A 27,394-nucleotide genomic window follows, 5' to 3' on the forward strand; every position below is an offset into this window, starting at 1 on the left:
GTACCTTTACTTCTCTGAAATGTATGTATGCATTATTAGGTAGCTCTGATACAAAGTTTAAAAGTTGTTCTTTTCTACAAATATTCTCCAGCAAAAATAAACATTTAATCTGGGTACCACATAATATGAGGGTCTACTTTATTATTACATATAATAAATTTGAAAAGAAGCAAAAGTTTAATTTCCTGTTTTAATAGGCTGACCCATGTTGATTACCTTATAAAACACATCTAGTCGGAATCTCTATTAAATAAGAGATTCAGACTAGATCTGTTATGAAAAGCTGGCTTAACTTCTGTAGGCTTATAATGAAGTTATTTCTCTATTAAATTCTCCTAGGATATTCTATCTATGAAATTTATGAAGCATCTTTTGTTATAGTAGTTTTACATTTCCTTTGTTTAAAATTGTCGAACTTTCCTTTCAGAACTACCAAAGCTATTGCAAATACCGTATGCAAAGACTTCATGGTATTTTTTTCTCTAGAAATGTTTGGTTAGTAAATGTGTATTACCAAGAATTCATCTTCTGTCTCAGCTCAATGCTGGAAATGCTAGCAAAAGGTTTTTTGTTTTTTTTTTTAATTTAGGAGGAAAAACAATGGAGCTGAGGATGTGACCTGTAAAACAAACTTAAAAAAATTATTTGCAAGAATCTCCCATACCCCATATCCCAACTCCCATCTCTCTCAGACTATATGCATGTTACCTATTTTCTGCATGACAAACATATCTTTATAGATTTTTAGAAATAAATGCACAATGTAGAAATCTCTAGAATTTAAATAAACAAATCATCAAATGTAATACTTCCAAGTTACTCTCCATCCTCGGTTCCACTTACTTTCCAAAGTGTTCTAGTATTAGAGAGGCTCATTATGTTGTAACTTACCATCTGCAATAGCTTCCTGTTTAAACTCTTTGATTTCTTTTGGCCTCTAGAACACTGAGACTTCATACTTGACCATACTTGAGATAACATCCAGTGTGAAGAAAAACATAACCACATTGTACAGAAAAAAAATGGTTAGATAGCGGATTCAACTGGATTTGGGACTATGATTTATCTGTCAAATAAAAATCTGTCTTTGACATGCCAATAATGCTGTTTTATAGCAAAATGTCTGGTGCCATGCCTTACAGTTCTTATCCTGATAGGCATTTATCAAAAAAATCTTAAAAGATGCAAATAACTTAAAAGCATGGAAATGCGTCTTCTGCACAGCAGTGTTCAAATATTTTCACCTGATATTCAATTCATCCAGTTAGTTTCTTGAACTAACTGGATCCTACCTTTTGCATTTTAACTTGGCATTATACCAGTTCTAGCGCTTTCCTTTGCAAATGTGTTTCTTCAGAAGGGAAGAATCAGTATACATATGCAGGTTTTCGAATTGCAGGATTTTGACTACACGCTTCATCAAATCATGTTGTTATCTTTATAGTTGGTAGAAGATGAATTGTACAGTTTAAGTGGAAGCCTGAGTACAAGTTACTGAAATCTTGCCTGACTGTTAAAAGTGCACTCAGCACTTGCAAAGCCCATATGCTTTTCTCTTTTGGAAGAATGCATCTTAAGCAAACTAAAATACACTCTGCTCTATTGTTCCATAGGCACACTGTTTGCTGTAATAGGATAATAATCCTATTACATTTTATTGACTTTTGTGACTTATCTCAGTAAGAATTTTGGCCTTTGAGTACTTGAGTCCATAGGCCCTATGATTTAAATAACACCATCATGGTGCATCAATATTCTAAAAAATTAGCTTTGGGAAATATTAACGGGGCAAGTTCCTATTACAATTTAGCCTCTTCATGGATTTAACTTTTTCCTGAACTCAAAACAATTAATTTAAGCTGATCATATATCATAATTGACTTGAGAGAATACAGTGTAAAGAAAAACATAACCACATTTTACAGGAAAACAGTTAGATGGCTGATAATTTAATTTGTTAACTTGATGAATGCTGGTTTTTTATTCCAAACATGGTATTTCCTCTGCCCCCAAGAGCTGATTCTTATATATTTTCAAGCATTCCAGCATACCAGGAAAGTCTGATTTTAACACCCACCCAGTATGCTGAGTCCTTAGAGAGATAATATCTACATTCAGAAAATTAATTCAATTTCAAGCAAGGAAGGAAGTAATTCCAAAAGGTGATGATTTGTTCTAATTTACTTTAAGCCACAATATTGAGAACTGCCAGATTTGTAAGGCATTGCAAACATAAATAATGAAAAAGCATGATTTTTACCTTTAAGATGTGTACTATCTAGGAGAAAAACATACACATTGCCATTTTGCAATAGGGAAAATAATAGAATGTCCTCCTATAGAATGAGGACAGTTCTTCAGTGGCTACATATTACAGAATTGTCTTCAAGATTGCGAAGCAAAGAAATGACTATTTCTCTAAAGTGCACTCCAGATAAGCACAACTAATCTTTGAAAGCAATTTTTATGATTTTGCAGTTACTAGTTTCCCTAAAAAAGGCTTCTGTGGTCATATATAAAGTCAGTGCCCTGATACGAAGAAGCAGCCTCTAGGTGGGGAAAGAAACAAACCTAACGAAATGGGATTTCTCACCCCGAGGCCTTTTAGCACGCTTCCTCCCAGTGTTATGACCAAAGGCTGATACCTGGACGGGGGCTTCGTGGGGACCCGTGTGAATAGGTTAGTGAAGGGAAGGCTGTGCTGTGCAGATCTACCCTGGCACTCTCACACTGTCCAGGGAGCTCCTTTGCCATCCCCCGTCTCCTACAGCCAACCCTGCACATCCAAGCCTGTCCCTGAGCTCAGCCTTTCTGTACTTCCTGTCTTCATTCCATCCCTTACCCTTTGTTAGACACCACTCTCTAACCCCAGAAAAATAATAGCCTGAGAGAAATCAGAGCAAGTGTGTGGGGACTTAAGTGACAAAACTTGCCAGAAAAAATTATTTAGGGCTCATTTTAACCCCTGGACTACAGTGTGAGGAATAGTGGCCTTGATTTCTCCCTCACCAATTTAGAGCCTGGTCTCAAGACATCTCTAAAATAAAATAAACGCTGGGAATAAAGGAAAGGCCATGGTCCAAGTGGCACAGAGGGAAGTTTATGCTTGAATCAGCATTAATTTCTGGAGTATTGGAGGTCATCAGTAATCCATTCACCAGCGCTTGTGTTCAGCACAATTATCATGCTATGCTAAGCACAGCAAAGGACTCACACTCCTGTAATAAGATGAGAAGCTCAAAGAAAGACAGGACTGCCGATGTTTTAAGGAGATTTGTTTCTTACATGGCTTTAATTTGAAATCCTTTTGCACTGAAGATGTCTGGATATTGAGATGGAGCAAATGAAAGCAGTGTATTCCTGCTACAGATTCAGTCATGCATCTCACTTATTTGAAAGGCTTAATCAGCACACTCAGGAACAAGATGTGAGACATCTTGAGGCACTGCTTACCTGTGAGCTGCAAGGTCAGTAAAATGCCACTGCCATTCTTTTCCAGACTCCAGAGCATGAGCTTGCAGAGGGAGAAAGACTTCACGCAGAAGGTATTTTATTCACACTGACTTGGCAAAGGCAAAGAAATCCCTCTGGGGAGGGGCACAGGCGGCTTGGCCCCAGCTGGCCCAGCTGCTCATGCTCAACCTGCCAGGTGACATCACTCCCTTGCTCAGAGTTAGTCTGAACAGTGGGTCTTTCGGTCAGAAGGCACTTCCAGGACACTCAGACCATCCAGGCAAAGCAGTTAATCTAACTGACTGCATAAATGATTTCCAAAGTCTCTCATAATCGATGTTGATTGGACTCATTAATTTAGGATTATTGTTAAACCTGCCAAAAGCAAGCACAATACTGAAGATGCATAAACACAGATGCCTACTCTACTGTCCTAATCAGCATCAAAGTGCCACAGAGCCCACCCTGGGGGTAACCGTGAATGGTTTCAGAAAAATCTGATTGCCTTGTGGCGACTAGTTGAAAGAGAGGCAATGCATTCTATGGTCAGTCCCTTCTTTAGTAAAGAGACGCTGTTTCTCTTCACTTGGTATATAAACAATTTCTGAGGTAGGCCTCTATATCAGTGTACTCTTGAGAGAGTAGGTGAAATGATTTTTTTAATTTAAAAATGAATTACACAAATAAAATGTTACAATGTTACCTGTAATTTGTACTTATTTACCTTTCATATTTATTTTTAAAAATTAATTTCCTCTACAAATACTTAAGTGTCTGCTTAGACCAAGGTTTGGTGTTAGATACCGTAAGGAATATAATCCCTGCCTGTAGAGGGGCTCCCTTCCCTGTTCTGTGGGACAATGATGGACACACATTACACATGTGAATGAGATGGGGGCAGGGAAGTTCTGGCTGTGGCTTGGCCATTGAAGCACTTTTCACTTTTCAGACCTTTCCGGGGAGTCCTGCTGATGTGAGTATAGCCCAGATAGGTCCACATGGCAGTAGCAGCTGGGGACAGAAGTGGGTCCTCTGAAGTTCAGTCAGCAGCAAGAATAATTTTTGGTAAAACTTTAAGAAATGAATTAGATTCTGTTGTGTTAGTTGTGAAACATGGCCAGTCTCAACTAATAGGGCCACTAACTACGCTGTCCGTCTCTTCTGAAGACGCACTGCTTTCTCCTCTGCCCTAACTCTAATTATTACTAGCTCTGCCCAACTTTACCATCTAAATATTCTTAGAACTCTTCCTGTCTTTCATCCGTCTTTGAAATCTGCATCATTTGTTACCTGGACAACTAACCGTAATCACTTGCTATTTGGCCATAGTTTTGTCCCCTCTTAAATATATCCTCTATGATATAACAGGATTGATCCATATTAAATGAAATATGCCCACAGTTAGAACCCATCACTGATAGAATCAAGTCCTCTGAGCAAGCTCTCAGCAGCAAAATAATCTAGGATCTAATTCTTCAGCGCAGCTCACAACTATACATGCTCCCAACAAACCGTCTGGGTCTGGTGATGCTGAACTGCCTCTCCTTCCCTGATCATAGCAGACTGTCCCCTGTCTCTTCTGTCTGCCCTCCCTCCCTTCCTTCTTCACTACGCTAGCTCCCACTCTTTTCCCAGAAATCCTTCCCTGAACCCCAGGCTGGGTTTCGATTCCCTCTTTGAATCCTGTGCTTTGTGGCCATCACTATGGGATCTACCATCTTGTATTCAAATGTTTCTGTCTCCGTGTGTGCATCTCCCACTGGACTGAAAGCTCCTCAGGAGACCAGCACGGGAAGCCTTTACCGAGTAGCAGCCCCTGCCTCTCACCCAGAGATCGGATATCACCTCTCAGAAGAGCCATCTCCCATCACCTGACACACCCCCACTTGGTTCACCCTCCTTTTTTTTTTTTAAGAATCATTCAAGACCATTTTTATTTTTACTTTTATGCCATGTTTAAATATGTTTACAGATACATTTAGTGTTGTCTGGGGATTTTTAAATTTACATAAACATATAACATGTTCTCCAAATCATTTTTTTATTCAACATTACTTCTGATTTTTCATGTTTAACTGTTACATGGTACTTCCTTGAATATATATATGTCACAAATATTTTTTTTTTTTTTGAGAGGGCAACTCTCATATTTATTGATCAAATGGTTGTTAACAACACTAAAATTCTGTATAGGGGACTCAATGCTCAATGCACAATCATTAATCCACCCCAAGCCTAATTGTCATCAGTCTCCAATCTTCTGAAGCATAACGAACAAGTTCTTACATGGTGAACAATTTCTTACATAGTGAATAAGTTATTACATGGGTTCACCCTCCTTTTTGTTGGTCACTTACCACTTTGTGGTATTTCTTTACTTGAATGTTTGCTAAGAGTTTGTCTTCACTAGAATATGAACTGTTTGAGAGCTGAGACCTTCTTGCTTTGTATCACCGCTGCCTAGAAAAGTGCCTGATATATGGTAGGACTTCAATAAATATGTATTTTTCAAAACAGAAGTAATAAAGGAGGATTGATGGATGGATGGGCAGATAGTAAAAAGGTCGGTGAATTAGTTCAAACTGAGAATTAGCCTATTCTTACTAGACGAGCAGTGTATAGGGCAGTAATGGTAGCAGATTAATTTTTTTAACACCTTAGGGCACACAGACTACCACAAAACCTCAATATTTACTTCTGTGAGTCACTGCCATAGACTGTCACCTTTTGTTTTATGTAGCCCAATTAGTGTAAGCTCTGTCATATCCTCATGCCGCAAGTGATGTTCTACACAGTTCCTTCGTGTTAATTTCTTTCCTAGCATGTGTAAGTACACAGCCCCCACATAAAGTCAAAGCAGAAGAAAAAGATCCAGAATCACTCAACTCTTCACTCTTTTAATTGATATCATTTTCTGTTTGTGAAGTAGAGCATTTGGTTCAATTCCAGACTCATCTTTTCAAGTTTAACTTCCCTCCTCACAAAGGTTCTCCTTCAAGAATAGGCATGATAGCTTTTTGTCCTTTAAAGTAGTACTTTGATGGTATGAGGAAACACACATGGATGCACTTTTCAGACTTCAGAATGCTCTATATTGCATCTTCATTAGTTATTATTTCATGTCTCTCCCCTCATTTACTGGTAGTTTTGGCAATATATATCTCCATATTATCTTTCTTTTAAGCATCTAATTGTTCACTGCTTAAGGTCACTTAATCTTAGGTGTATAATCATTTGCATTCTGAATTGCAACTCCTTCATTAGTTTTTATAACTGTTGAATGTAATAGGACATTGGGGAAGTGGATACCACAGGCAAAAGGAAATTGGATTTTGAAACTTTTATTATGATGGCATCCATTCGATAGTAATCTGAATGATTAGTGAAGAAAAGTTGCTGTTGTGACAACTTTCCAGTGTGAAATAAAGTAGAGGGCTTGGATTTGCATATTAGTTTAATATTCAGAAAAAAATAAATAAAGACCTCAGTGCCAACAAACATCACATATTTATTAAACTCCTCCTGTGCACAAACCACCGTGAGCCTGTAAGGATGCAGCACTGTAAAACACCCAGCCCCTGCTGCAAGGGAGCAGATGGGCCAAGACGGGAGTATGCTAAAAAGAAACATGTGAGGGGCTTTACAGAACCAGCTCATTATTTTTTAACTATTTATGGTTTCAAAGGCAAAACTCCTTTTGCCTTTTATTACCTCAGGGTTGTGGATTAGGTAACTATTTAAAATGAGAAAAATTGAGGAAGTAAAGTGACACTTCACAGAGTCAAGAACCCCACGCAGAGTCCTGTTCCCTCTTGTGGGCTTTACTGATTGGCAACGTACAGGGTGTGAGTGAATGTGGTAGACTCTTATTAGGAAAAAAATGTGGAATTGAGGAATGATAAAGAAATAGTCATAAATTTGACATCACGGTCATGAGATAGCTCAAGTGATGATACTTTGTAAACTCTGAAGGCCTATAAAAATATACCATGCCACTATATATTTTTTGAATTATGTTTTGTTTGAATGAATGTCTAGTGAGGGCATTGAAAACACTGGGGGCCTTATGGTAGGGTAAAAAAAATATGCAAAATATAGGTAAAAAATCGCTCACTGGTATTTGATGTACACAATTAACATAACAGTTCCTGGTCATTGTATTTGCTGATATTTTAGCTAATCAGGAGAGTTTAGTAGGTTAAGAATACTGAAAAAGTAGACTTAGTGAATAATGCTGGTTTGAGGTCTAATCTCTCTTTTAAAATGGTTACAAATTCGGTGAGGTTACCAGTTAAGCATAAGGCCTTTAGAAGTACAAGTACACAGTATAAGGTTCTTTCTAAGGCTATTATGCAGTTTAATTAATCAAAGCTGGTTCTCTAGCTCTGCCATTCTACTGACTGGCCTACAATAAATGGCCTCCTGCCTGCTGCATTTTCCCATCCAAACGTGGTACAGATCAAGGACAAGGATCCTTGAGAATCCTTTAATGGCAATATTCTTAAAAAGCCATCCTCCTGCAGTTTAAAATCATAATGTATTCATGAAAGTTTCATAGTGCTTTTTATGAAGTCTGTAAAGATCTTTAAAATTTTAAAGTTTAAAATGGAAAGCAAAACAAGAATCCAAAGACTAAACATTCAAACTTTCAATGTTAATGTTTCTGGATTGTGAAAATCAGATTATCTGATACTAATACTGCAGTTCTAAAAATGAATGGCTTCTTAATATAATGACTTCCCAGTAATATAGTACACCTTCATGAAGGTGTATGATTTATTAATTGTCAATAACAAAGATACAATTTTTGCTGTATTAATGTCATCTCTACTAATAAAGCATCTTTACTAAGATGCTTACCTACCCACATATTTTAATTCTTTTTTATAAAAAGTGTTTAAAGGTTTTGAAGCTATTGGATAAATGTTAGAAAGAAATGGCTTAGAGCTATTATTTAAGCATAGAATAGAAAAAAGAAACATGTTTATTAAGCTTAATGAAAAATGGATACCAATGAGAAACATCTTTGTAACTTTTTTCTTTCTTTTTTTTCTTTGTAACTTTTTAAAATATCATAATCCAGCTGCAGAATTCTTCCTCTCCTATTTCAACCTCAATCTGAGTGTAAACTTTACTGACAAAAGTTGGATTTCAATAGTAATTAAAATCTAAAATGTGCTTGGCAGCCACTAGTCAAGTTGACTTATATACACTGAAATTTAATAATGGGAAGGGGCTCCTGCCATATTTTTAGGAATTCAGATAAATTATTATAGCATGTTTTATAATATCATATTCATTATATAAATCTAATTTAGTAAACAGTTGAAAATAGTGTATGAATAAAATTAAGAAAATTAGATATTACTTTTCATTATAGTATTACTTCTTCTGAATTTTCAAAACTGAACTTAAAGTAAATGTACTTTGTGGTAAAATCTTATGAAATAATTAAGACATTCAAATTATATATACTTTTTAGATGGACTTAACTCCCTTTCTAATTTTAAAATCTAAGCACCAAAAATCTAAAATTTCTATATCTGATTTTAGTATCTGAGTACATATCATTTGAGTATATTATGGTTTGATCTTAGAATTTAAATTTTTTATTAACTTTTTCTTAAGTTCCCAAGTCACAAATTCAAAGGAAAATAAAAGAAGAAAGTTAAAACGTAAGTGCAGGATACCTTTTTTAGAGTTGTGAATTTTAAATAAAAATATTAGATATATAAATATTTTTATATCTTGATGTGTTGATTGGTACCCATAAGGCATGTATAATGTCAGAGAATTTCCCTGCTTACTTTGTAAAAATAATTCATTATTTCTATTACTGATACTGAACTGTCTGTTCAAGTGCCACTCCCAAAGCAGAGGAAGAAGAGAGTGTCATGAGCAGCAAGAATGATCTCCTTCATGTAGTGATCAGTGACAGATCTGTAAAGAAATGGGCCTTAAATGTCATGATGGTACAAGTTAAAATCATTTAAAAAGTCTCTCTCACTGAATCTAACAGCCACATTTTGAATATGGATTATTTGTAATATGTTCACATTTTTTCCTGATTTATTCCCAGAATGCTCAGGTCCATTGGGAATTGAAGGTGGAATCATATCAAATCAGCAAATCACAGCTTCATCTACTCACCGAGCTCTTTTCGGACTCCAGAAATGGTATCCATACTATGCACGTCTTAACAAGAAGGGGCTTATAAATGCATGGACAGCTGCAGAAAATGACAGATGGCCATGGATTCAGGTAACAGATGGGATGGGACAAGGCTACTGCCCACAGATGATTAGAATCATTTCAGAAAGAAGGCAAGTGAGAGCCCACAGTGTGACTTTATTTCATGGTCACAGAGGAAAGGATGATTTAGTTGAGTCTGAATTGTCTATAAACTATGAAACTGGGATATGTGCATATTCCATTGGAAAGTGTGTTAAGAAGGTTAAAAATGCTGAAATTCCTGGGGTATGAATGTCACTATTTAAGGTGCATGTCCAGAAGGTGTTTATATATGCTTTGTGTTTAATAGCACTGTGTTCACATTTAGCAGCAACTCTGACACTTGAAGAAAATTTAAATTCTATCTTTGCCTTCTCTGTTTCAGAACTAGTTTCACATGTACAAATATAAAATACACAATAGATTATAATATAATGTCTTTAGCAACTTTTTTCAATAGCTGAAGCTGTTTCAATTCATACCCTTCTATTTATTATCATCAGCCAGCTATTTGTTTTAAACAGGATAAAACAATGATATACTAAGATACTAACTGAATTCCTTAAAATGGGATGGATGGTAGTATTGCCAGCACCTTGTATTTTATCTAGTTAAATGATTTTGGAGCATTTATCTGAAGTGAGATAGTAAACTACATTTTAAGAGGACAGAAAAGGTGATCGAAAGATGGTTTCTGTGAAAGATTATACCTCTGTTAGGGGAGCACATTAATAACATCTAACGAGCCACTGATGTGTGCTGCAGGCAAGGAAAATCCAGTATGCAGTGAGGTCAGGGGAAGAAGTGATTAATTACCATGGGAAAGCCTCATGAGGAGATAGCGCTTGAGATGAGCCTTGGAAAGTGACTTTCAGTAGAAACCGGAAGCCAAGACTAACAGCATGATCAAAGATGCTCAGTGAACACTGGGGACATCATAGAGAAAATCATGACTTGTGTATAGTTTGTTGGAGGAATGTATTCAAATTTCCTGTGCCCTAGGATTCATACGTTCTAAAAGGTTTTTACCCTATTCCACTGGAATAGGGAGCTATTACAGGATTTTATGTTTAGGTAGTTTATCTATTCAGTTTGACTATCATCTTTTGAGTCAGAGGTAATTTTTAACATGTTAAGCCATCATGTGATATTATTGGTGAATGTGTGGAACTATCTACAGGTACTGACTAGAAAAGGAAGTTGATTTATTTCCAAGTAACATGACTTCATCCCGTAGGAACCAGGCCAGACTCTCCTTTAGGTATTTTCTTGCTCGGATTTTATATTAATTATTACATATCATGTATACATTTCTTTTATCTGTATGTCTCCATGTGGTTACCTGATAGTCTTGTTTTTTGTTTTATGAATCTATATTTGCATGCATTTGCTGAAACTGCTTCTTAAATGATTTTTCTAATTAATAGCCACATGTGCAAAGAGAATTTCATATAGTGGAAATGGCACATCTATACAGTTTTGATCATATACTAATGAAGATCCAATTAAGGCTTAAAATAGACACTGAACAACAAAATGCTTAACTCTATTTGTTAAAAATTATTGCAGAAACCATTTTTTTTAATCACCCTAGTTGGCTATTAGGAAATGCATATGTGGGATTTTGGTCACAATACAACTTTAGACATTAAGAATCACAGCAGAAGTTGCAGAACAGTTGAGAGACAATGTTACAAATTCATATGAGGGCTTCTGTTTGGCAAATTATTTTTGTGAGTTTCAATGATTGCCATGTTTTGATAAAACATAAATAACAGACTTCTTGCGATGTTTTCTCTGAGAAATACCTTATTAATATTTTAAGTCCTGAGTTTTCAAAGTATGCATGAACTTTTAAGTTCTTTTTATCCCAGTGATTATAGTTAGAAATAACCTCAATGGAACAGGATATTGGTTGACTCTTAGAGGAATTTAGATTAATTATAACTTTAGCAACTCAGGTAGAATAATTAAATACTTTATACTTTTAAGGCAGTCTATCATTATATTATTGTTATTTAAAATTATTTTCATTTAGTTGTAAGATGATAATGAACTCTTAGATAAAAACAATACAAGTAAATAAAGAAGGTTTTATATTAGATGAAGAAATCTTGCATAAAACGGGAGAAAAACTGAAAACTCAACTTTGTCATTCAGTAAATACTTCATGGTTGTGTTCAGATCACATATTATGTTATTGTATTCTCTAATAATATTTAACTTTCTGAGTTATTTTTCTAAAAAGAAAAAGTTTATCCTTTCTTAAAGGAATATCATATCAAAGAGGCTATGGAAAGTCTAATCATGTACCAAATTTTCTGTTTGAGCATTATTAATTTCCCTTGTCACTTAATTCTTTTATTTATATTCAGTCCTTAAAATGAAACATTTGAGTACTTTGCTTAAACTCACTTATAATGAGCACAACATTCCCCTAATCCTTCAGGTGTGTGACACACAGGTACTAGTTAGTATTCAATTTCATTTTCTTCCTTGTCTTGATGAAATAATAAAATTGAAATTGCCATTTTAAATTTATACACTCAGCATGCAATTATTGATAGCGCCACAATGTTCATAATTGGTCCTGAATTTAAAAGGTTAGTGCAGTAAATACAGTTTAAAAAAGCCCTTTTTCCCCTTTTCAAGTTTTTCTGACTTTTATTTCCTTACCTAGATATTTTTTCAACTAATAAATAACCACCACATGAAACACTGACTAGTTCATTAGCATTCTGGAATGTGGAGTTCTGTTTCTGACTGATGTGTTAGCAATAGCAACACTGCACAATTATGGAAATATGTCTGGAGTTATCTCATATAAAAATGTAAAAGCTTATTTAACATTCTGAGTACTTTGCTAACTGACTAAGGTCAGTCAGGATGACTGTTTCTTATTTTTAAAGGGAATTATTTTATGTTCAGATTGTTTTTTCTTGTCTTTTATAACTACATGTAGTAAAATATTGTTTTATTTTAATTTCTGAAGTGGTTTGATGTTATGTATAGACATTCTTTCTACAATGCATATACATTGTATTCCTAGCTATTTGTTTATTCATCCATGCAACAGACATTTACTAAATAAATGTCTATTCTGTGGTGCCTAGTAGGCACTAGAAGAAAGGCAGCACTTGCCTTCAAGATACTCTAAATCTAGGATATGGAAAAGTAAACAGGGTAAACATAAAAATATAACATGTGTAGCCTGGTTTTACATCATCTGCAAATATTTCATTTGAACCATAATATTTTATTATATGCAAACAACCTATTTTAATAAAACTTTTGTTTAACTAAAAACTAGTTCAGATAATATCTATAGACAATGAGAGGAGAGAAGTTGCCATTACACTGTACTACATAGACTATATTATTACAACTGATGTGTTTGCTCCTAATGTGTTCATGTTTTCATCCCACAGAATTTGTGGAGGGAAGAGATAGTTACTTCTCAACCTTTAATGTGCGCAGGAGTCATATGGGTCCGTGGGTAAAAATGGAAATTTCTGGATTGCCCCACAGACCTCCTGCAGGTCATCCTCGGACTCTGCTGTGAAAGCACGTCTCATTAGCTTATAAAACCTGGATTGTACTACCTCAGACACATAAAAAATCAGTGAATAAAATTTAACTGACACTTTTGCCTGATGGTCTGGGCAGTATGTTGTTGGGACTGCAAGTAGTGGTAACTGCATGGGTGGAAGGAGAAGAAAGAACAGCCCAGAAAAGTGAAGAAAGCCAGTAGCAAATATGTGACCCACAGAGAGTCTCTACACTAGATGAAAGCAGAACTACATTATATATCCTAGTCAGACATGTTTCCCAGCTTTCACAGCAATTCATGAGTGAGCATTATTCCTTAGTCATAAAGGTTTTAAGTATTTTCAACAGTTAATCTGTTGAAAATACTTAAATGGCTATAGATTCTTTGTTGTTAGACAATTTAAAAATATCCCAAAAAAAGCAAGGCCATCTGGCTTTTGCATTTTAAACAAAATAATAGTTAATGTAGGCTACTAGGGCCAAAATAGAAGTATGTGAGCACAAACTCAGTTACAAAGTCACATTTCTGGAGTATACATTCCACATGTGGCTGTTTGGGGGTTTTTTTAATTTTTTTTTTTTTTTTTTACTTTGTGAATAGTGGGATCGAAAATGCCACAAAAATATAGAGTATCATCTATTTCATTTCAAAAGCCTGCATATTATATGTCTGAAAACTCTCTTGTACTTACAAGCATCTGGAGCTCCTTGAGACACAAAAAACATTTTTAAAAACACAGATTTTAAGAAGTGAATTTTTCTTTCATTTTCAGGTTGTTTTCTAGATAAAGAACCTGAATTAGATAGAATTTAATCCATCTTTACTACTTCTTCATTCAAGTAGAAAATGTCTGTTTTCTAAAAAAAGAGAAAGTCTGGTTTTTTTCCTGAAAAAAGCTACATTCTCAGATACTTTCCCATTCATGGTAAATACCTCTCCAAGGCTATTTATATTTAGACATTAATATATTGCTTCTCCTAATGATATTTTAAAAAAAACAGTAAGCATAGATGGAAAATTACTATTTTTCTTTAAGTTGTTTATTGGAAGTGAGCTTTCCATATATAGCTGTGTGTAAAAAAGTCATTTTTATTTTTAAAGACAAAAAGTACCTAACATTAAGTAAAAATAACTAGATATACCTGTACTAAAGCATTTATACTAACACTAGTGCATATTGCTTGCTGATTAGCTTTAAGGGATATGTGCTGGCTCTTCACTCCAGAATCTATGGGCTACGCAATATGTAATTAACCACATATAGCAGTTGTTCTCTTATTTAAAAGAAGTTGTATCTGCAATCTTTTCTCTTTCCTCTAAGCTGCTCGCTCTCCGACTCTGAGCACCCAAGACCCCACTGACCTGGATTTCTTGCTGTTCCTAAACATTAGCTGGATGTTTTCTGCTTCTGTGCTTAGGTGCATATACTTCATGGCTCATCCGTCAACTCTCTTCTCTATCAGCCTGCTTTATATTTAGCTCCTTGGGTTCCTTCTCTATGAAGTGATTCCCGGAGTTTATGCTTTTTATCTCCAGAGAAAGGAATGGCCACCTTGTCCTTTTTTCCCACTCTGCCAACTATGTATTTCAGTCATAGCAGCTAACAGACCTTTATCATCATTTACCTTTTTCTCTCTTCCTATAATGTAAGCCACTTGAGAGTAGAAATTATACCCAATTTAAGTCTATTTCCATATCACCTTAAGATTTAAAAAAATACTATGTTGGATATATGCAGATAATTGATTGGTAGGAGAATATAAAGTATTAAGCAAAATGGATGGGAGAGAGCTAGTGTTTATTTTCACATGGCAGTTATACTGCACTGAGAAGTTCTGAGAATGTCCAAACCATGCAGTTCCCTCCCTGCAGAGCTGTGATACACATCCGTTTGAATTGTTCCATCTAAGCAGCATCACATTAAGGCCATGTGTAGTACATCTAGCCACAAGAAAGGGAATGTCTCCCCCATTTGGCAACAGAGGAATCCAACTTTCTGTAAATCCCAGTGGCCCATACCTCCTCCATAATCATTGCAAACCACTTTTATTGGCAGTATTAGATGGGCATGGGTTAATACTGATAAGGTGTTCTCCAGGAAGTATGCTTATTAAACTGAGGACCAAACGCCAAAATTTCCATCTTCTCCTATCCATTTACATTTCAATCCTGAAATGTTAAAAATTAAATGTTTGTTTTAGCTTTTTGCACATTTTTATAAACTTATTATAATTATCACACAGGGTTTTGAAACTTTAGACTTTTTTAAAGTAACCGTGTCTTCTCTAAGGTTATTTTGCCCTAGAGAAAAAGCTTTTAAATGCAAGTATCTCTCTAGCTTACATAATTTGTAATTCTTACAATTACAGAAATGTCAGAAACATGCAAATGATACCTTATTATTATTTTTCATAAAATACAGCATGTAAAGAGTTACAGGAAATCACTTTAACACAATTTTTAGCATCTATTTACTCTTAGAAGATAATTCAGTAAACAACCCTTATATGAAAGACTTTTTCATTATACTTGCTATACATTTTGGCCATGAGGAAAACATCTCTGACTTTACTTCTGCATTTGCAAAGATTAAGATTTTAAATGCCTCATGGTTCATATAGGTCCCATTGTCTCATGAATATTACAAGAGTGATTTTTTTAAGTTTACAATAACTGGTAGAGTGAAACGGAAACAGTCTGAATTCATTTAAAATAGCAACTCACTATTGTCATGAAAAAAATAAAACATTCAAACTTTAGAATCTCTGGTTTTACAGTCTACCTTGATCACATTCATGGCCGACTTACTCTGGTTCCCTCTTCATATCTCTTCACATGACTTTCTAGGCAGCCTCTGGGCTATATATTCCAATTTCTGACACTTAGGACTAAAGGAGATAGCACTCTGAATTCCATTAATCTTACAGCATTTCTCATTGTAACTTTTCTCCCGCATCATTAAATGCACTCCTCACTATTCCCCCAGCTTCAGCTAAAGGTATTAAACCTGCTTATGAGGCCTGTCTGTGGGGAAATCTGCTTATGAATTGGAGTCAGCTCCTTCCTCCAATGCAGCAGTGTGTCCTAGTAAGACTGCCCAGCATCTCCTGCAAGGCCAGAGAGGGTCTCCTCTGGCCTCCTCTCCTGACCCCTAGAGGTGAGAAATTCAGAAGAAGCAAGGGAAAAGTGAGAGTCTGTACTAAAGGTTTGATTGTCTCTCCATGTTTATCTTCTGGAAACCAGTGGGATTACTGTTTGGACTGGGCTGAAGGAATCCCTTATTTCCACTGCAGACACTGAATAAATTTCTTCTGCCCCTACACCTCACTGAAAACCTCCTGTGTTGAAAATATGACTGAGTACCAAGCCAACAGGCCTGATTCTGAAAGCTTTATTTTCTTGAGACAGTAATTAATTTGAAACCTTTTCCACTGGGGGTAGTTTATTTAAAACTAACTGAAGGTGGTTAGTCTTAAGTGCTGAAAAAGCCACTCCATCTACCTATTCATGAAAGTCAGTGTCCATGGTGTTATGTATTAGCTGTAAGATCATCTAAAAGCCAGCTCTGTGTGCTGTTTCAGCTGCCTTACCTGTGGTATTGACTCCATAATTCCATGGAATTGGTATTCTTATCCCCATTATTCAGAGCGGGGACATCTAGGCCCAGAAAGATAAGTTAACCAAATTCACTAAACTAGTAGACTGCGCATTTGGGATTTAAACTCAGCTTGTGTGAGAGGCCAGCACAAAGCCGTTTTATAACCTTGGCACTATCCTTTTTTTGAGAGCTCTTAGCAGTTGTCTTTTAGTTTTCTTTTGGAGGGAGAGGGTAGGCACTGGCACTGGACATGGGGGAGTCTTGAGTTTTCTTAAGGTTTTATAAAGTAACTGTTATATCCTGTAAAACTTATATTTGCCCATAAGCAAGCAGTTCACCACCAGCCTGGGGCAGTGGCTCTCAAACTTCAACTATATAAAAATTATCAGGAGAGCTTGTTAAATGTGGTCCCATCCTTAGAGTTTCTGAATTGGTAGGTCAGCATTGGAACCCAGAGACCATGTAATGAGCAGAGCCCCCCACACACACACTGAGTGGATTTTGATATTGGTATAGTGAGAAAAAATGGTAATTGCCACGTGGGGTTCACAGTCTGGTGAGAGAACATATTTCACCCTGGATGTTCTCCTTTCAATATTGAAAGCAACTTAATTGCATAAATAAGAATATTAGAAAAAAATATATTCTTCTTCAAAATGAGACTTTACCGTGAAACATTGTGAAGTAATGGATGGCATTGAGAACATCACAAATCCAAAACCCAAGTACTTCAGCTGTTTTGGTGATGTTTTATTATTAACCTTGTCTTATATCAGTGTCTGCCTTAAGTGGAATCCCCATTCCTTCACAAACTGGATATAGTAATACATAATTGTCTTCGAAGAATTTTTGCCTGTAATATGAAGCCTTCAATAATTAAGTCATAATTAAATAGTAAAAGGATTATAAAATTATCCACATCCCTATAAGACTAGGCTTTAAATGTTTTATTGTTAAATCCTCACAGGTTTTAGGAGTCTTTAAGGAAGAAACAATGTATTTTCTGTGCAACTGGAATATAAGGAAAACATCAGAAAACCATTTATATTTTAATTATTAAAGGTAAATTTAGCATATTCACTATTTTTTAGGGTGACATTAAGGAAGTGACTCCAGAGGACATAGAATGAAGTCACAAGGGAGATGGAGGGAGCCCCAGGTCCATAAGGGACTGGTCTTCCTAGACTGTAAAGTTGGGTAATAGAAAGGTGGGGAACTAGAAAGATAAAAGTGTGCAAAAGGTAGAGAGATACCAGAATGTGGAAATGTGAAGTGTCAGATGAAGATGGCCCTTGATGGTTAGTGAAGGGTCTGCAGCAGGGTGTCAACACTGTCAGAACTGGAGTTCAGGAAGATGACATGTGAGGGATATTTATTATGCATACCCAACACAATGCTGAGTACTTAGGAGGCATTTAGTTATGTTTCATTGAATACACATGTACTTGGTGCAGAGACAAACCTAAGAGCAGGCGCACCTGTTGGGAGGCTTTTATAGCTAACTGCCCAGAGGAGGATCTGAATAAGACTGGCAGCTGTCGAAATGAAATTAAAAGACAAAAACCGTAAGAAGGCTTGAGGCTGCAGCATTGACACTGATTGAATTGTATATTAGCGAAGACAAGTGAGGAAAAAAATAAGAAACATTACATTCCAGGGTTTTGAGCTTGGGCATGATTTGGGTATTCCATTAACAAAAGTATAGAAATCAGGAAAAGGAGTTGATCTTCTTGAAAAATGACAAAAATATTGTGGGTTTTAATGTTCGATTTGCTTGGAGAAAATACTAACAGTTGCCTGGCATGAAGTTTGAAGAATGAGCTTGTTGCTCTGTACAGAGAGTGGAAGTAGGGTACGTGGGCACTGCTGTCACGTGACACTTCCTCCTATTACCATTGGCTATTTGCGAGTCCCATGACTGCCCCTAGCAGAATGGCCATCATAGTGTCTGCTCAGAGTTGAAATAGATTATTTGAAGAGACAGACAGGAACTCTGGAACAGAATATCTTCCCATAGTGGTGAAAGTTTATTTTTCTTCTATTTCCATTTCCATCAAACAGTTTATAAGACGATAGCTTACTAGGGAGCACCATTGTGCAGGACCCTTAGAAAGAAAAGAACTGAACTTGGAGCTTCTGAATAAGTGTATCCATTCTACATTAATGCCTTTTCAGGACATTTCATTTTTGTACCCTAGTTGATTACATTTTCTTCCTGTATTTGTATTTAGTGTTGTTACTGCTGTGGCTGCTGCTGTTTTCCCCAGAATTGATATATTTAATTAAGGTAGTAGCTGTTGCAGCCTAACATTGGTGTACTTGGTGTAAATTGTTTTGTTTTGTTGTGGTTTTCTGGTTCTGGAAAAAATAATAAAGCTCTCCTTTTTTTCCACAAAAGGACTCGCAAATTTCTTGCATCTATTATATATTTAATGCTTCAGTAGCTTTGAAATATTTTTTCTGAGTTCATAATACATAGGCTATTTTTCTTTTTTCAGATTTAAAAAACTGTTAAACCGAGGTCTCCTCAGTTTATTACCATCATTAGTGCTATTAAGAGATAGAGTGCTGAATTTCAGATGTAGGTGTGAATTTTTCTATCTTAGTTTTCCTAACAGGAGCCCAACCTAAACCAGTGTTTTTACACAACAGCAGCTCTCAAGAAGCTCTTAAATGTGATTATCTTGAAAAACAAAAATCAAGTAAGACATTTTCCTATTGTCAGTGAATCTTAGCTTTTCTTTTCTTAGGAGAGCATTAACCCAGATTTGGAAAGATGTACATGAATGTTGAAAGAAGTTTACATTATCTAATATTTTTTAGAATGTTTTCCTTAATTTCAAATCTATGATAGATGAACTAGTATTTATTGAGCAGCTACTGTTTTGGCAATGAGCAAGTCTGCTGTGTCTATGTGGAGCTTATTTAGTGGGTAAAAAATTTTGAATTACCTTATGTGGAAAATTTCTAATTTATTGTGTGGACATCCGAGAGGGAAAAAAGCTGTTTGATTTGATGGAATGAACTTGAACTCTTTACCATGTGCTGTGGGAAGAGTGGAGAATTTACCCTATGAGTTCCAGCCACATGGGACATTTTAAAGGGTACTCCCTTCTGCTTCCCCAGGCTTGGAAAAAGCACTTTCCAAAGTGACCTTCAACTCCATTTCAATTAATAAATCATTCATTCATTCAGTATATTCACTGAGCATTTCCTAGGTGCCAACTCCTGTTGTAGATGCTGCTTTCTCAAGGAAGCCCTCATGAGCTCCACCCTTCAGCCAGACTAGATGTGGTTCTAATTATATGTTCTTACAGCTCTGTGTTTTCTTGCCCAGTGCTTGTCACAGCTTATAATTAAAGACTTCATATGAGATTGTCTTGTTAGGTAAGTAGCATGTGGCTAGGGGCTCCCTTTGTATTCTCATCAATCCCAATTAATTAAACCTTTAATAAATAAGAACGGATATGTTACCATAAACCTTTTGGTTGTCCCCAAACATAGAACATTTTTATTTGCTTAATAAATAATTAAATGAATTCCCATATGTGAAGATAAATAGACCACATTATCTATAAATCTAACACAAGTAAAACACATTTGCATAAACAGTTATAGTCTGTGGTGAGGCAATATGGTCTTTAAGATTAATGGTTCTGAATTCAACTGGCCACTGTCACTTTGAACAAAGTTACTTAACCACACTAAGACACTTATATATAAAGTGGCAACAAAAAAGGGGGTGGGGGCTCTTAGGATTGTTGTGAGTACTATATGATGGATGTTTAGTCACATAGTGGCCATACAGCAAGTGATTATTAAATGCACATTCTCATTCATTCAACAAATACTTATGGAGACTTGTAGCCAGAGCCTTTAACTGTCTCCCAACATCCTTTTCATGTTTCTTCAGTGAGAGGATTACTAGCTAATCATGTTTCCATCTAAGATATACTCTTAATCTGTGTAAGATTCTGTATATTTTGTGTAAAAATATAGCCTTTTAGGGTGTATTTCTCTACCTCCCATTCCACTGGGTGTGGCTATGTGACTCAGATGGCCAATGGCATGTGAGCAAAAATGTTACATGGTGGCTTCTGGGAGCCTTTCCTGAGAGACAGCACCCATGCACCCTCTTCTCCCCTCCTCATACCTTCCTCCATCCTGCTGCTGGGAACTCAGATGCTGCCTTCTGGGACCAGGAGATCAGGATTACATACAGGGGCAACAAGACAGAAGGGGCCTGGGACCCTGCTATACCCACCCCTTCTGCCTAGTCACGTGTTCACACAAGGAAGAAACCAAACTCTTCCTAATTTAAGCCACTCTTAATTTGGATTTTTCACCCACAGCTGAACTGAATATACCTAATACAAGTCTACAATAGCATGTTCAACATTCAGTCCCAAGAAGAGTATATTAGTGCCATAAGAATAATTCTTAATTGTGACAAGTAAGTGTAAAGAAAGCCAAAATGACACAAGGGTCAGATAAATTTTCGGGTTGCTGTGGTAGGTGAAGGGGCCTTTCAGGCAGACAGACATAGCAAAATAATTATCTTCTGCCCAGCCTCACCAGACCCCTCATAATGCCCAAGTGTAGTAGGTGCTCCACCTCCTGAGCTATCTCTCTTGCTTCTCCTAGGGCCTGGGATGAGCATTCACTCGTGTATGTGACATTCGGCAGGATACCTGCCCTCTCTAGGACTTGGTTTCCTGTTTGCAGTCAGTATTAGTTGATATTTTTCTCTTTCCGTTCATGACGAGACATTTGTCCTTTGTTTATCACTGATGGTGTTCTGCTTTGTATTGCAGTTGCTCGTTGTTATGTCTTTAGATTACATGTGGCAAGTGCAAAGATCTTTCCTGTCTTTACATTTTCCACTGTACCTGTCATCATGTGTGTAGAGTATAGCCATACAAGAAATATTGGACAAATGAAATACACTTCATAAATATATACAGGCATAAATGTACATGTGATATAATTGAAAATAGAGCTGAAAAGTATGTTTCAGTGACCTAGTAGAAGTCTATGCATGCCAGCGTGAAAAATGTGCATGTTTTAATTTGGTAGGAGGGGAAGAGAGCATCTCATTACTAGTGTGTGGATGAAGAAATTCTGCCTTACTAAGATTCAGAAACTTGCCCAAGGTCATGTTAGGAAATACAGCAACACAACCAGGTTACCAGAATGGGTATTCAGAAGACAAATATTTTGCTCTTAAGTACAGTGATCTCCTGCCCTGAAGAAACAGAACCTTTCTTGTTCTAATATCTCTTGGTAGAGGCAGACAATTTGGGGTCTAAGTGTCCCTTATTGCTGATCAGCACCTAGAAAGGAGGGGCCTGTCTGCATACCCTACGACACTGCAGTACAAGGACTCCCAACACCAGACTTTTGTTTCTCTTTGTTTCTCATCTTGCATCATTCTCGTAGCACCACCCTTCTCCACGACACCTAATAATAAGAGGTGTCAAACGCAACAAGTCCAGTCTCAGATGTTGGTTTGTTATGAAAAACTCTGACTTCAGATTTCAGGATATATTTGCTCATAAAGGTATTCAACATGCTAAAACCACTTGGGGCATTTTACCTTCCATATTTTCATCAGAAATAATTAGATATTTAATTGTGGTACCCCTAATTCCTACAGAAATACAATGCAGTTATAAATTAATCCTTACTATAGAAATGTATATGCAGGTGGAAGGGTAAAAGATATTAGTTGCTGCTTCTGCAGAGACTTCATTATTGTCTGCAATGAATCTTTTGTATCCGGTAGCATTTTAAGATACTATGGAATTTGCCAGTGTGTGTCTGACTTGGAGTCATATTAAAAGCTTACTTTCAGCATGTCTGAAATTAGATAGTCTGATTAGCCCAGTTAGTAATGTTCCTAGCAGCTACTTTGAGGTCTAGAGTAACAATTGAATACTCAGGAGAAATAACTAAGCATTATTTAGTTTGTCTACTTGTTCAATATTTTTGAATCATGGAGTTCTCAAAATAAGCCATGAAATGTAAGTCCATTCTGTTATTGTTCAGAGCATATGCTGATATATTTCAATGTAACAATGAAATTTAATTTCTATATATATTTTTTATTTTGTTTTTGAAATACATATGTAAGATTATACTTATTTCAGTTAAAATAAAACCAGAAGAATGCAAAGAATATAAAAAGCTGAGTTATTACTCAGTAATAGCTACTGTGTCTGTGTCCCAGAGGTTTCCACTCGTACTTAGCCCTTATTTCTCTTTTTTGGTTAATCCATTCATATTGCACAATACTAAAAAATAATATCCGCGAAAATTTGCCATGTTTTGTGCTACAGCATATGTTTGCTTTGCAGACTTCATTTTTTCTTCACAAAAATGAAGACTATCATAGTGTTCTGTTTCCCAGAAGTACCTTTTAAGGTTTTATTACATGGTATTTGTTTCTGTCTTGATGTTTAATTGATCCCATGTCAGTTTTTCAAATTTCAGGACAATTGCTGCCACTCCCAATATCTCCATAATAGGAACGGTTTGGAGTGTTCTCCGAGCACAACTTGGAAACTGTTCTGTTGGCATTGCTGTTATTTGCATGCTACAAAAAACACACTGAATTAAGAAAAATTAGCAGTCACAGGAGGGTGATGCATTCTCCTCTTCCTGCTCACCCTTCACAGTCCTGGATAGGGATATGAGCATTGGAAACTCTCAGTTTCAGATAAAACTATACTCAAAGTGACTGGATATCCTGTTTTTATTTTTCTTTTCTTATGCACTCAGTGCTGTCCTCACTCACACTCACTTTGAAGCCCACCCAGGGAGGCAGTTGAAACAGATTTAGAACAATCATGTGGATCTACAGTGAAATTCCTCCTCCTCATTCCTTGACCAGCTATTCGAAGCAATGCACCTCTCCTGACATCTGTCTTTAAAAACTCTTTAAATTGATAAACTTCTTAAAGATTTTCAGTAATGCTTATTTCTTTTCTCTTTGTCTTTTTTCTTAGAAACAGGTTTGTGATGATTCTTTTGCTGTTTGCCTTTTCAATGTACACTTCACATCCATGTGAGAACTATTGCTTGTCAACATTGGCCACCTACAGGAATTTAAGAGAGTCCAGGGTCTTACCCATAGCCTCCCTCTCCTCTTCACAGCACACCTCCTGTGCCTGGGTTTCTTCATCAAGGAATTGTTTTTATTTTTGGAAGCACCTCTGGCTACTTTGAAAATATGGATTAGCAAAGTGACCTTATTTTTACTATTTCTAATGTATTTTTTATTGGAATTAGTGTTTCTACTCATGTTCTGACATAATTTTCTGTTTTTATTCCTCTCGATTCTTCTCCAACTTTTCCTACTTGTTCTTCATGGTTTCTCTATTTTTCTCCCTCCCTCCCTCCTTCCTTCCTTCCTTTCTTCCTTCCATATTTTCACTGAATTTATTCAGATTGCCAGACTTTGTACAAAAAAAATGACTCCTTTAGTTCTTGCCCTAGCATTATAAAGTAACCACAAAAAAAGACAAGAAAAATATAAAATTCTGAGCACATGAATTCTATACCTCAGACCACAAACCCTTGTTTATGAGGATCCTAGACTACCTTAATATATCCTATTCTACCTAACTTAAATGTACAGGTTGAACAAAATAGCCACCATTCAGATCATTTCTGAATGAGAAGCTGTGAATGTCGGAGCACATATACAAACTCTAACCACAGCAAGTACCAAGAGAGCGAAGGGATGGCTGATAAAGCAAAGCCCTTCACAGACAGGTGGAAATTCAGAGGAGCTGTTAAGTCAGCTCAGGGCTCTTGGAACGACCAACAGATTATATGCACAATGGTTAATGCTTCTGTCGCGTGCTGTTCAGTGAATGAGGTGTTTCACTTTGACTGGAAATTTTACCAGGTGCAAGGAATCATAAAGAGATTATAGTTTTTATGTTTATTCACATGTTCTTTTCCCATCTTTTTTCAAAGAAGACACTCAATCAAACACATGTCAAAGACTGTCCAAAATAGTGGAGGACAGTTTAGAAGCCCTCTTATCTGGAGCTTCAGAACTAAGTATTTGGTCAGTTAACAAAAAACTGATTAAGAGAAAAAGGCATTTAAATTCCATTTCATGTTTCTTGGATGAACCATACCCATAAAGCATTATTGATACTTCAGTTTTTATTTCTTTGTTTCAACATCCTGCTGAAGTTATACAAGCATGGGATCCTACTTACTCATCATTTTCCCCATTATTGATTGGCTTCAGCAATTTGCCTTTTCAGGGTTTTTCAAAGTTTTTTAATGTTTTCATGGGCAAAAGAGCCTCCTTTCCCAGTCACATTTTAGCAGTTATGTTTAAATTACATAATTCACATAATAAGCACACCATGAAAAGAATAGGTTGAAGAGCAAACACAACTGACTCCTGGATACTGTGAAGCTCAACTGGCAAGAGCAAGGAGAGAGGGCCAGACAGAGCACAGCCAAGTGCTGGGATGCACAGGGCAGGGAGGGAGCATGCTTAACAGTGGGAATGAGAAGTGTCAATTGATCAGGTTGTTCCTGATATGGAGGTTGTTTAAGGAAAATTCTGTTAGAGCAATTAGGACCAGTCCTATCAAAACTATTAGCTGTGCACTGTTGGTCTGAGTTATTACCCCTTTCATGCTAAAGCACCTCAAAACCCTTAGACACACCCATGATGCTTGCCACCACCCATGTCTCTGCAGAACATGTTAAAGATGCGTTTGATAAAATCCTATATATGACCAGGGGAGTTCCAATTCCCTGTAATTTTTAACTCAAAGGTTTTGGTGATAATGCACCTGTATTGTTTTTTAACCCCCTAAGTGACAACTTTACAGTCTAAAAATTTGGAACTGCTGGGAGAGGTGAAGTTATTTCTCATATTACACAAAACAGATGGTTAGCACTTCTTTTGTCTGCAGCTTATTTGCATTGTCAGCTCCCAGCGAAAACCCCTCCTGGGAGGATTGTCTTCATGTGACCTGTGAAAGCATACTTAAATGAGGTTGATTTTGAACAATATTGTGCATAGGAAAAACAAAACCTCATTTACAAATTTTAAAGTTTAAATACTATTACTGCAAAATCATTATCTGGAAATTTCAAAAAAGTATCTTTATTCATGTACTTCCAGACCCTTAGTGTTAGGAAAAAGGAGCTAATTAAATGCATGGTTTTTTATATCACCCAGAGGTAGGGTGTTAGTATATAAAATAAAATCTCCATTAAGATGAAAATATCATGAATAATGACAATTTATAATTGTTAGGTGCTTTAATTACATATTACATATTTGCTTTATAATAATTGTACAAAAATTGTATTTTTAATTCAATGCAAGGACATCACTGATGTTCATGTGAAATACTCATTTCCTGAAACTGAAAGGTGGTTATGGTTTGATAGTGCTTTCCTTAAGAAGTCTGCTTTTATTTTAGTTTAAGCACAAATGTGTGCACATCTAATATATAGTAACAGCAGATTTCTCAAGTTATATTTTTAGCAGTTCTAATGATGGACTATATATCAGTCTCATCCTGTCTAGCAGGTATTTTTTACTACTTAATCTTTTACCTGATACTTTTATTATTTATAATTCATAACTCTCATCATTAGAAAAGAAAAATTAGTACTTCAAAAATCTATTCACAGCAGTTAGTAGTCAATTTAAACAAATTGCCAGTGTTTTGTTCATATTATGTAATAATTTGTGTGCATAATGGTTGCTATAGAATATTATTAAGTATGACATATATATATATAGTACTTTAAAGTAATATGCTATCTAATCTTCAAATCTGCATTTTTTATATAGCAACTCACAGACTACTGCTTGTGTGTGTGTCTCAATAATCATGAAGTAAATGACCACTAAGCTTTTGATTTTAACATGACCTTCCTAAAAGTATGTTATGAATCAGGCATTTATTTTCCTTGTTAATTGACTTTATTAAATTAATTAAACAAGGAGCTCATTAGAGTTGGCTTTAATGCCTTAGCAGCCTTGTAAGTAAACTAAAACCTAAGCCTATAATGCCTCAAGGTCAAGAAATTAAATCCTAAGGACAACCAATCACGAACAGCTAACTAAGCTTTCCCAAATAACAGAAGCACTTAAACTGTAGCCAATGAAATAATTCCCTTGCTTTGCTTCCACCTTTTCTCTAGCAAAGTCTTTCTCCCCCAGCGTCTTGTGGGTGGAGCATTCCTAACCACTTCTGGTTTGGCCCTGCCCCATTCAAATGGATTTTTGCTCAAAGTCTTAAAATTTTAATATGCTCCAGTTTATCTTTTAATCATCTTCAACTGGCAAATGCTTCCTAGGGTTTCTTCAAAAAAGAATTATTCCTCTTTTACTTTCCAAGTATTACAACAGTTAAAAAAACTGAATGCTTCTTTTTCAATTCAATAAAATAAGAAAGGACTTACTTTTTGCAATCTGTTTGCATTTTATGTTTGGATTATTTTTATGCAGTGATACCAGCCACCAGTCCGATCCACACTTTCATGAGCTACTTATGCATTGCACAACTTCT

The 27,394-nt window shown here is 36.0% G+C and overlaps 1 protein-coding gene across 2 annotated transcripts in view; it reads left to right on the plus strand.

Annotated features, from left to right (window-relative positions):
* Window positions 1-27,394, plus strand: part of EDIL3 (EGF like repeats and discoidin domains 3) — a 411,614-nt gene that overhangs the window by 269,666 nt on the left and 114,554 nt on the right. For both annotated transcript variants that reach the window (XM_036914224.2, XM_057493705.1), the window contains one exon: window positions 9,533-9,714. In XM_036914224.2, coding sequence (XP_036770119.2) covers window positions 9,533-9,714 — 182 coding nt within the window. The remainder of the gene's footprint in view (window positions 1-9,532; window positions 9,715-27,394) is intronic.

Source organism: Manis pentadactyla, chromosome 2, assembly GCF_030020395.1.
Source record: "Manis pentadactyla isolate mManPen7 chromosome 2, mManPen7.hap1, whole genome shotgun sequence".
Taxonomy (NCBI): domain Eukaryota; kingdom Metazoa; phylum Chordata; class Mammalia; order Pholidota; family Manidae; genus Manis; species Manis pentadactyla.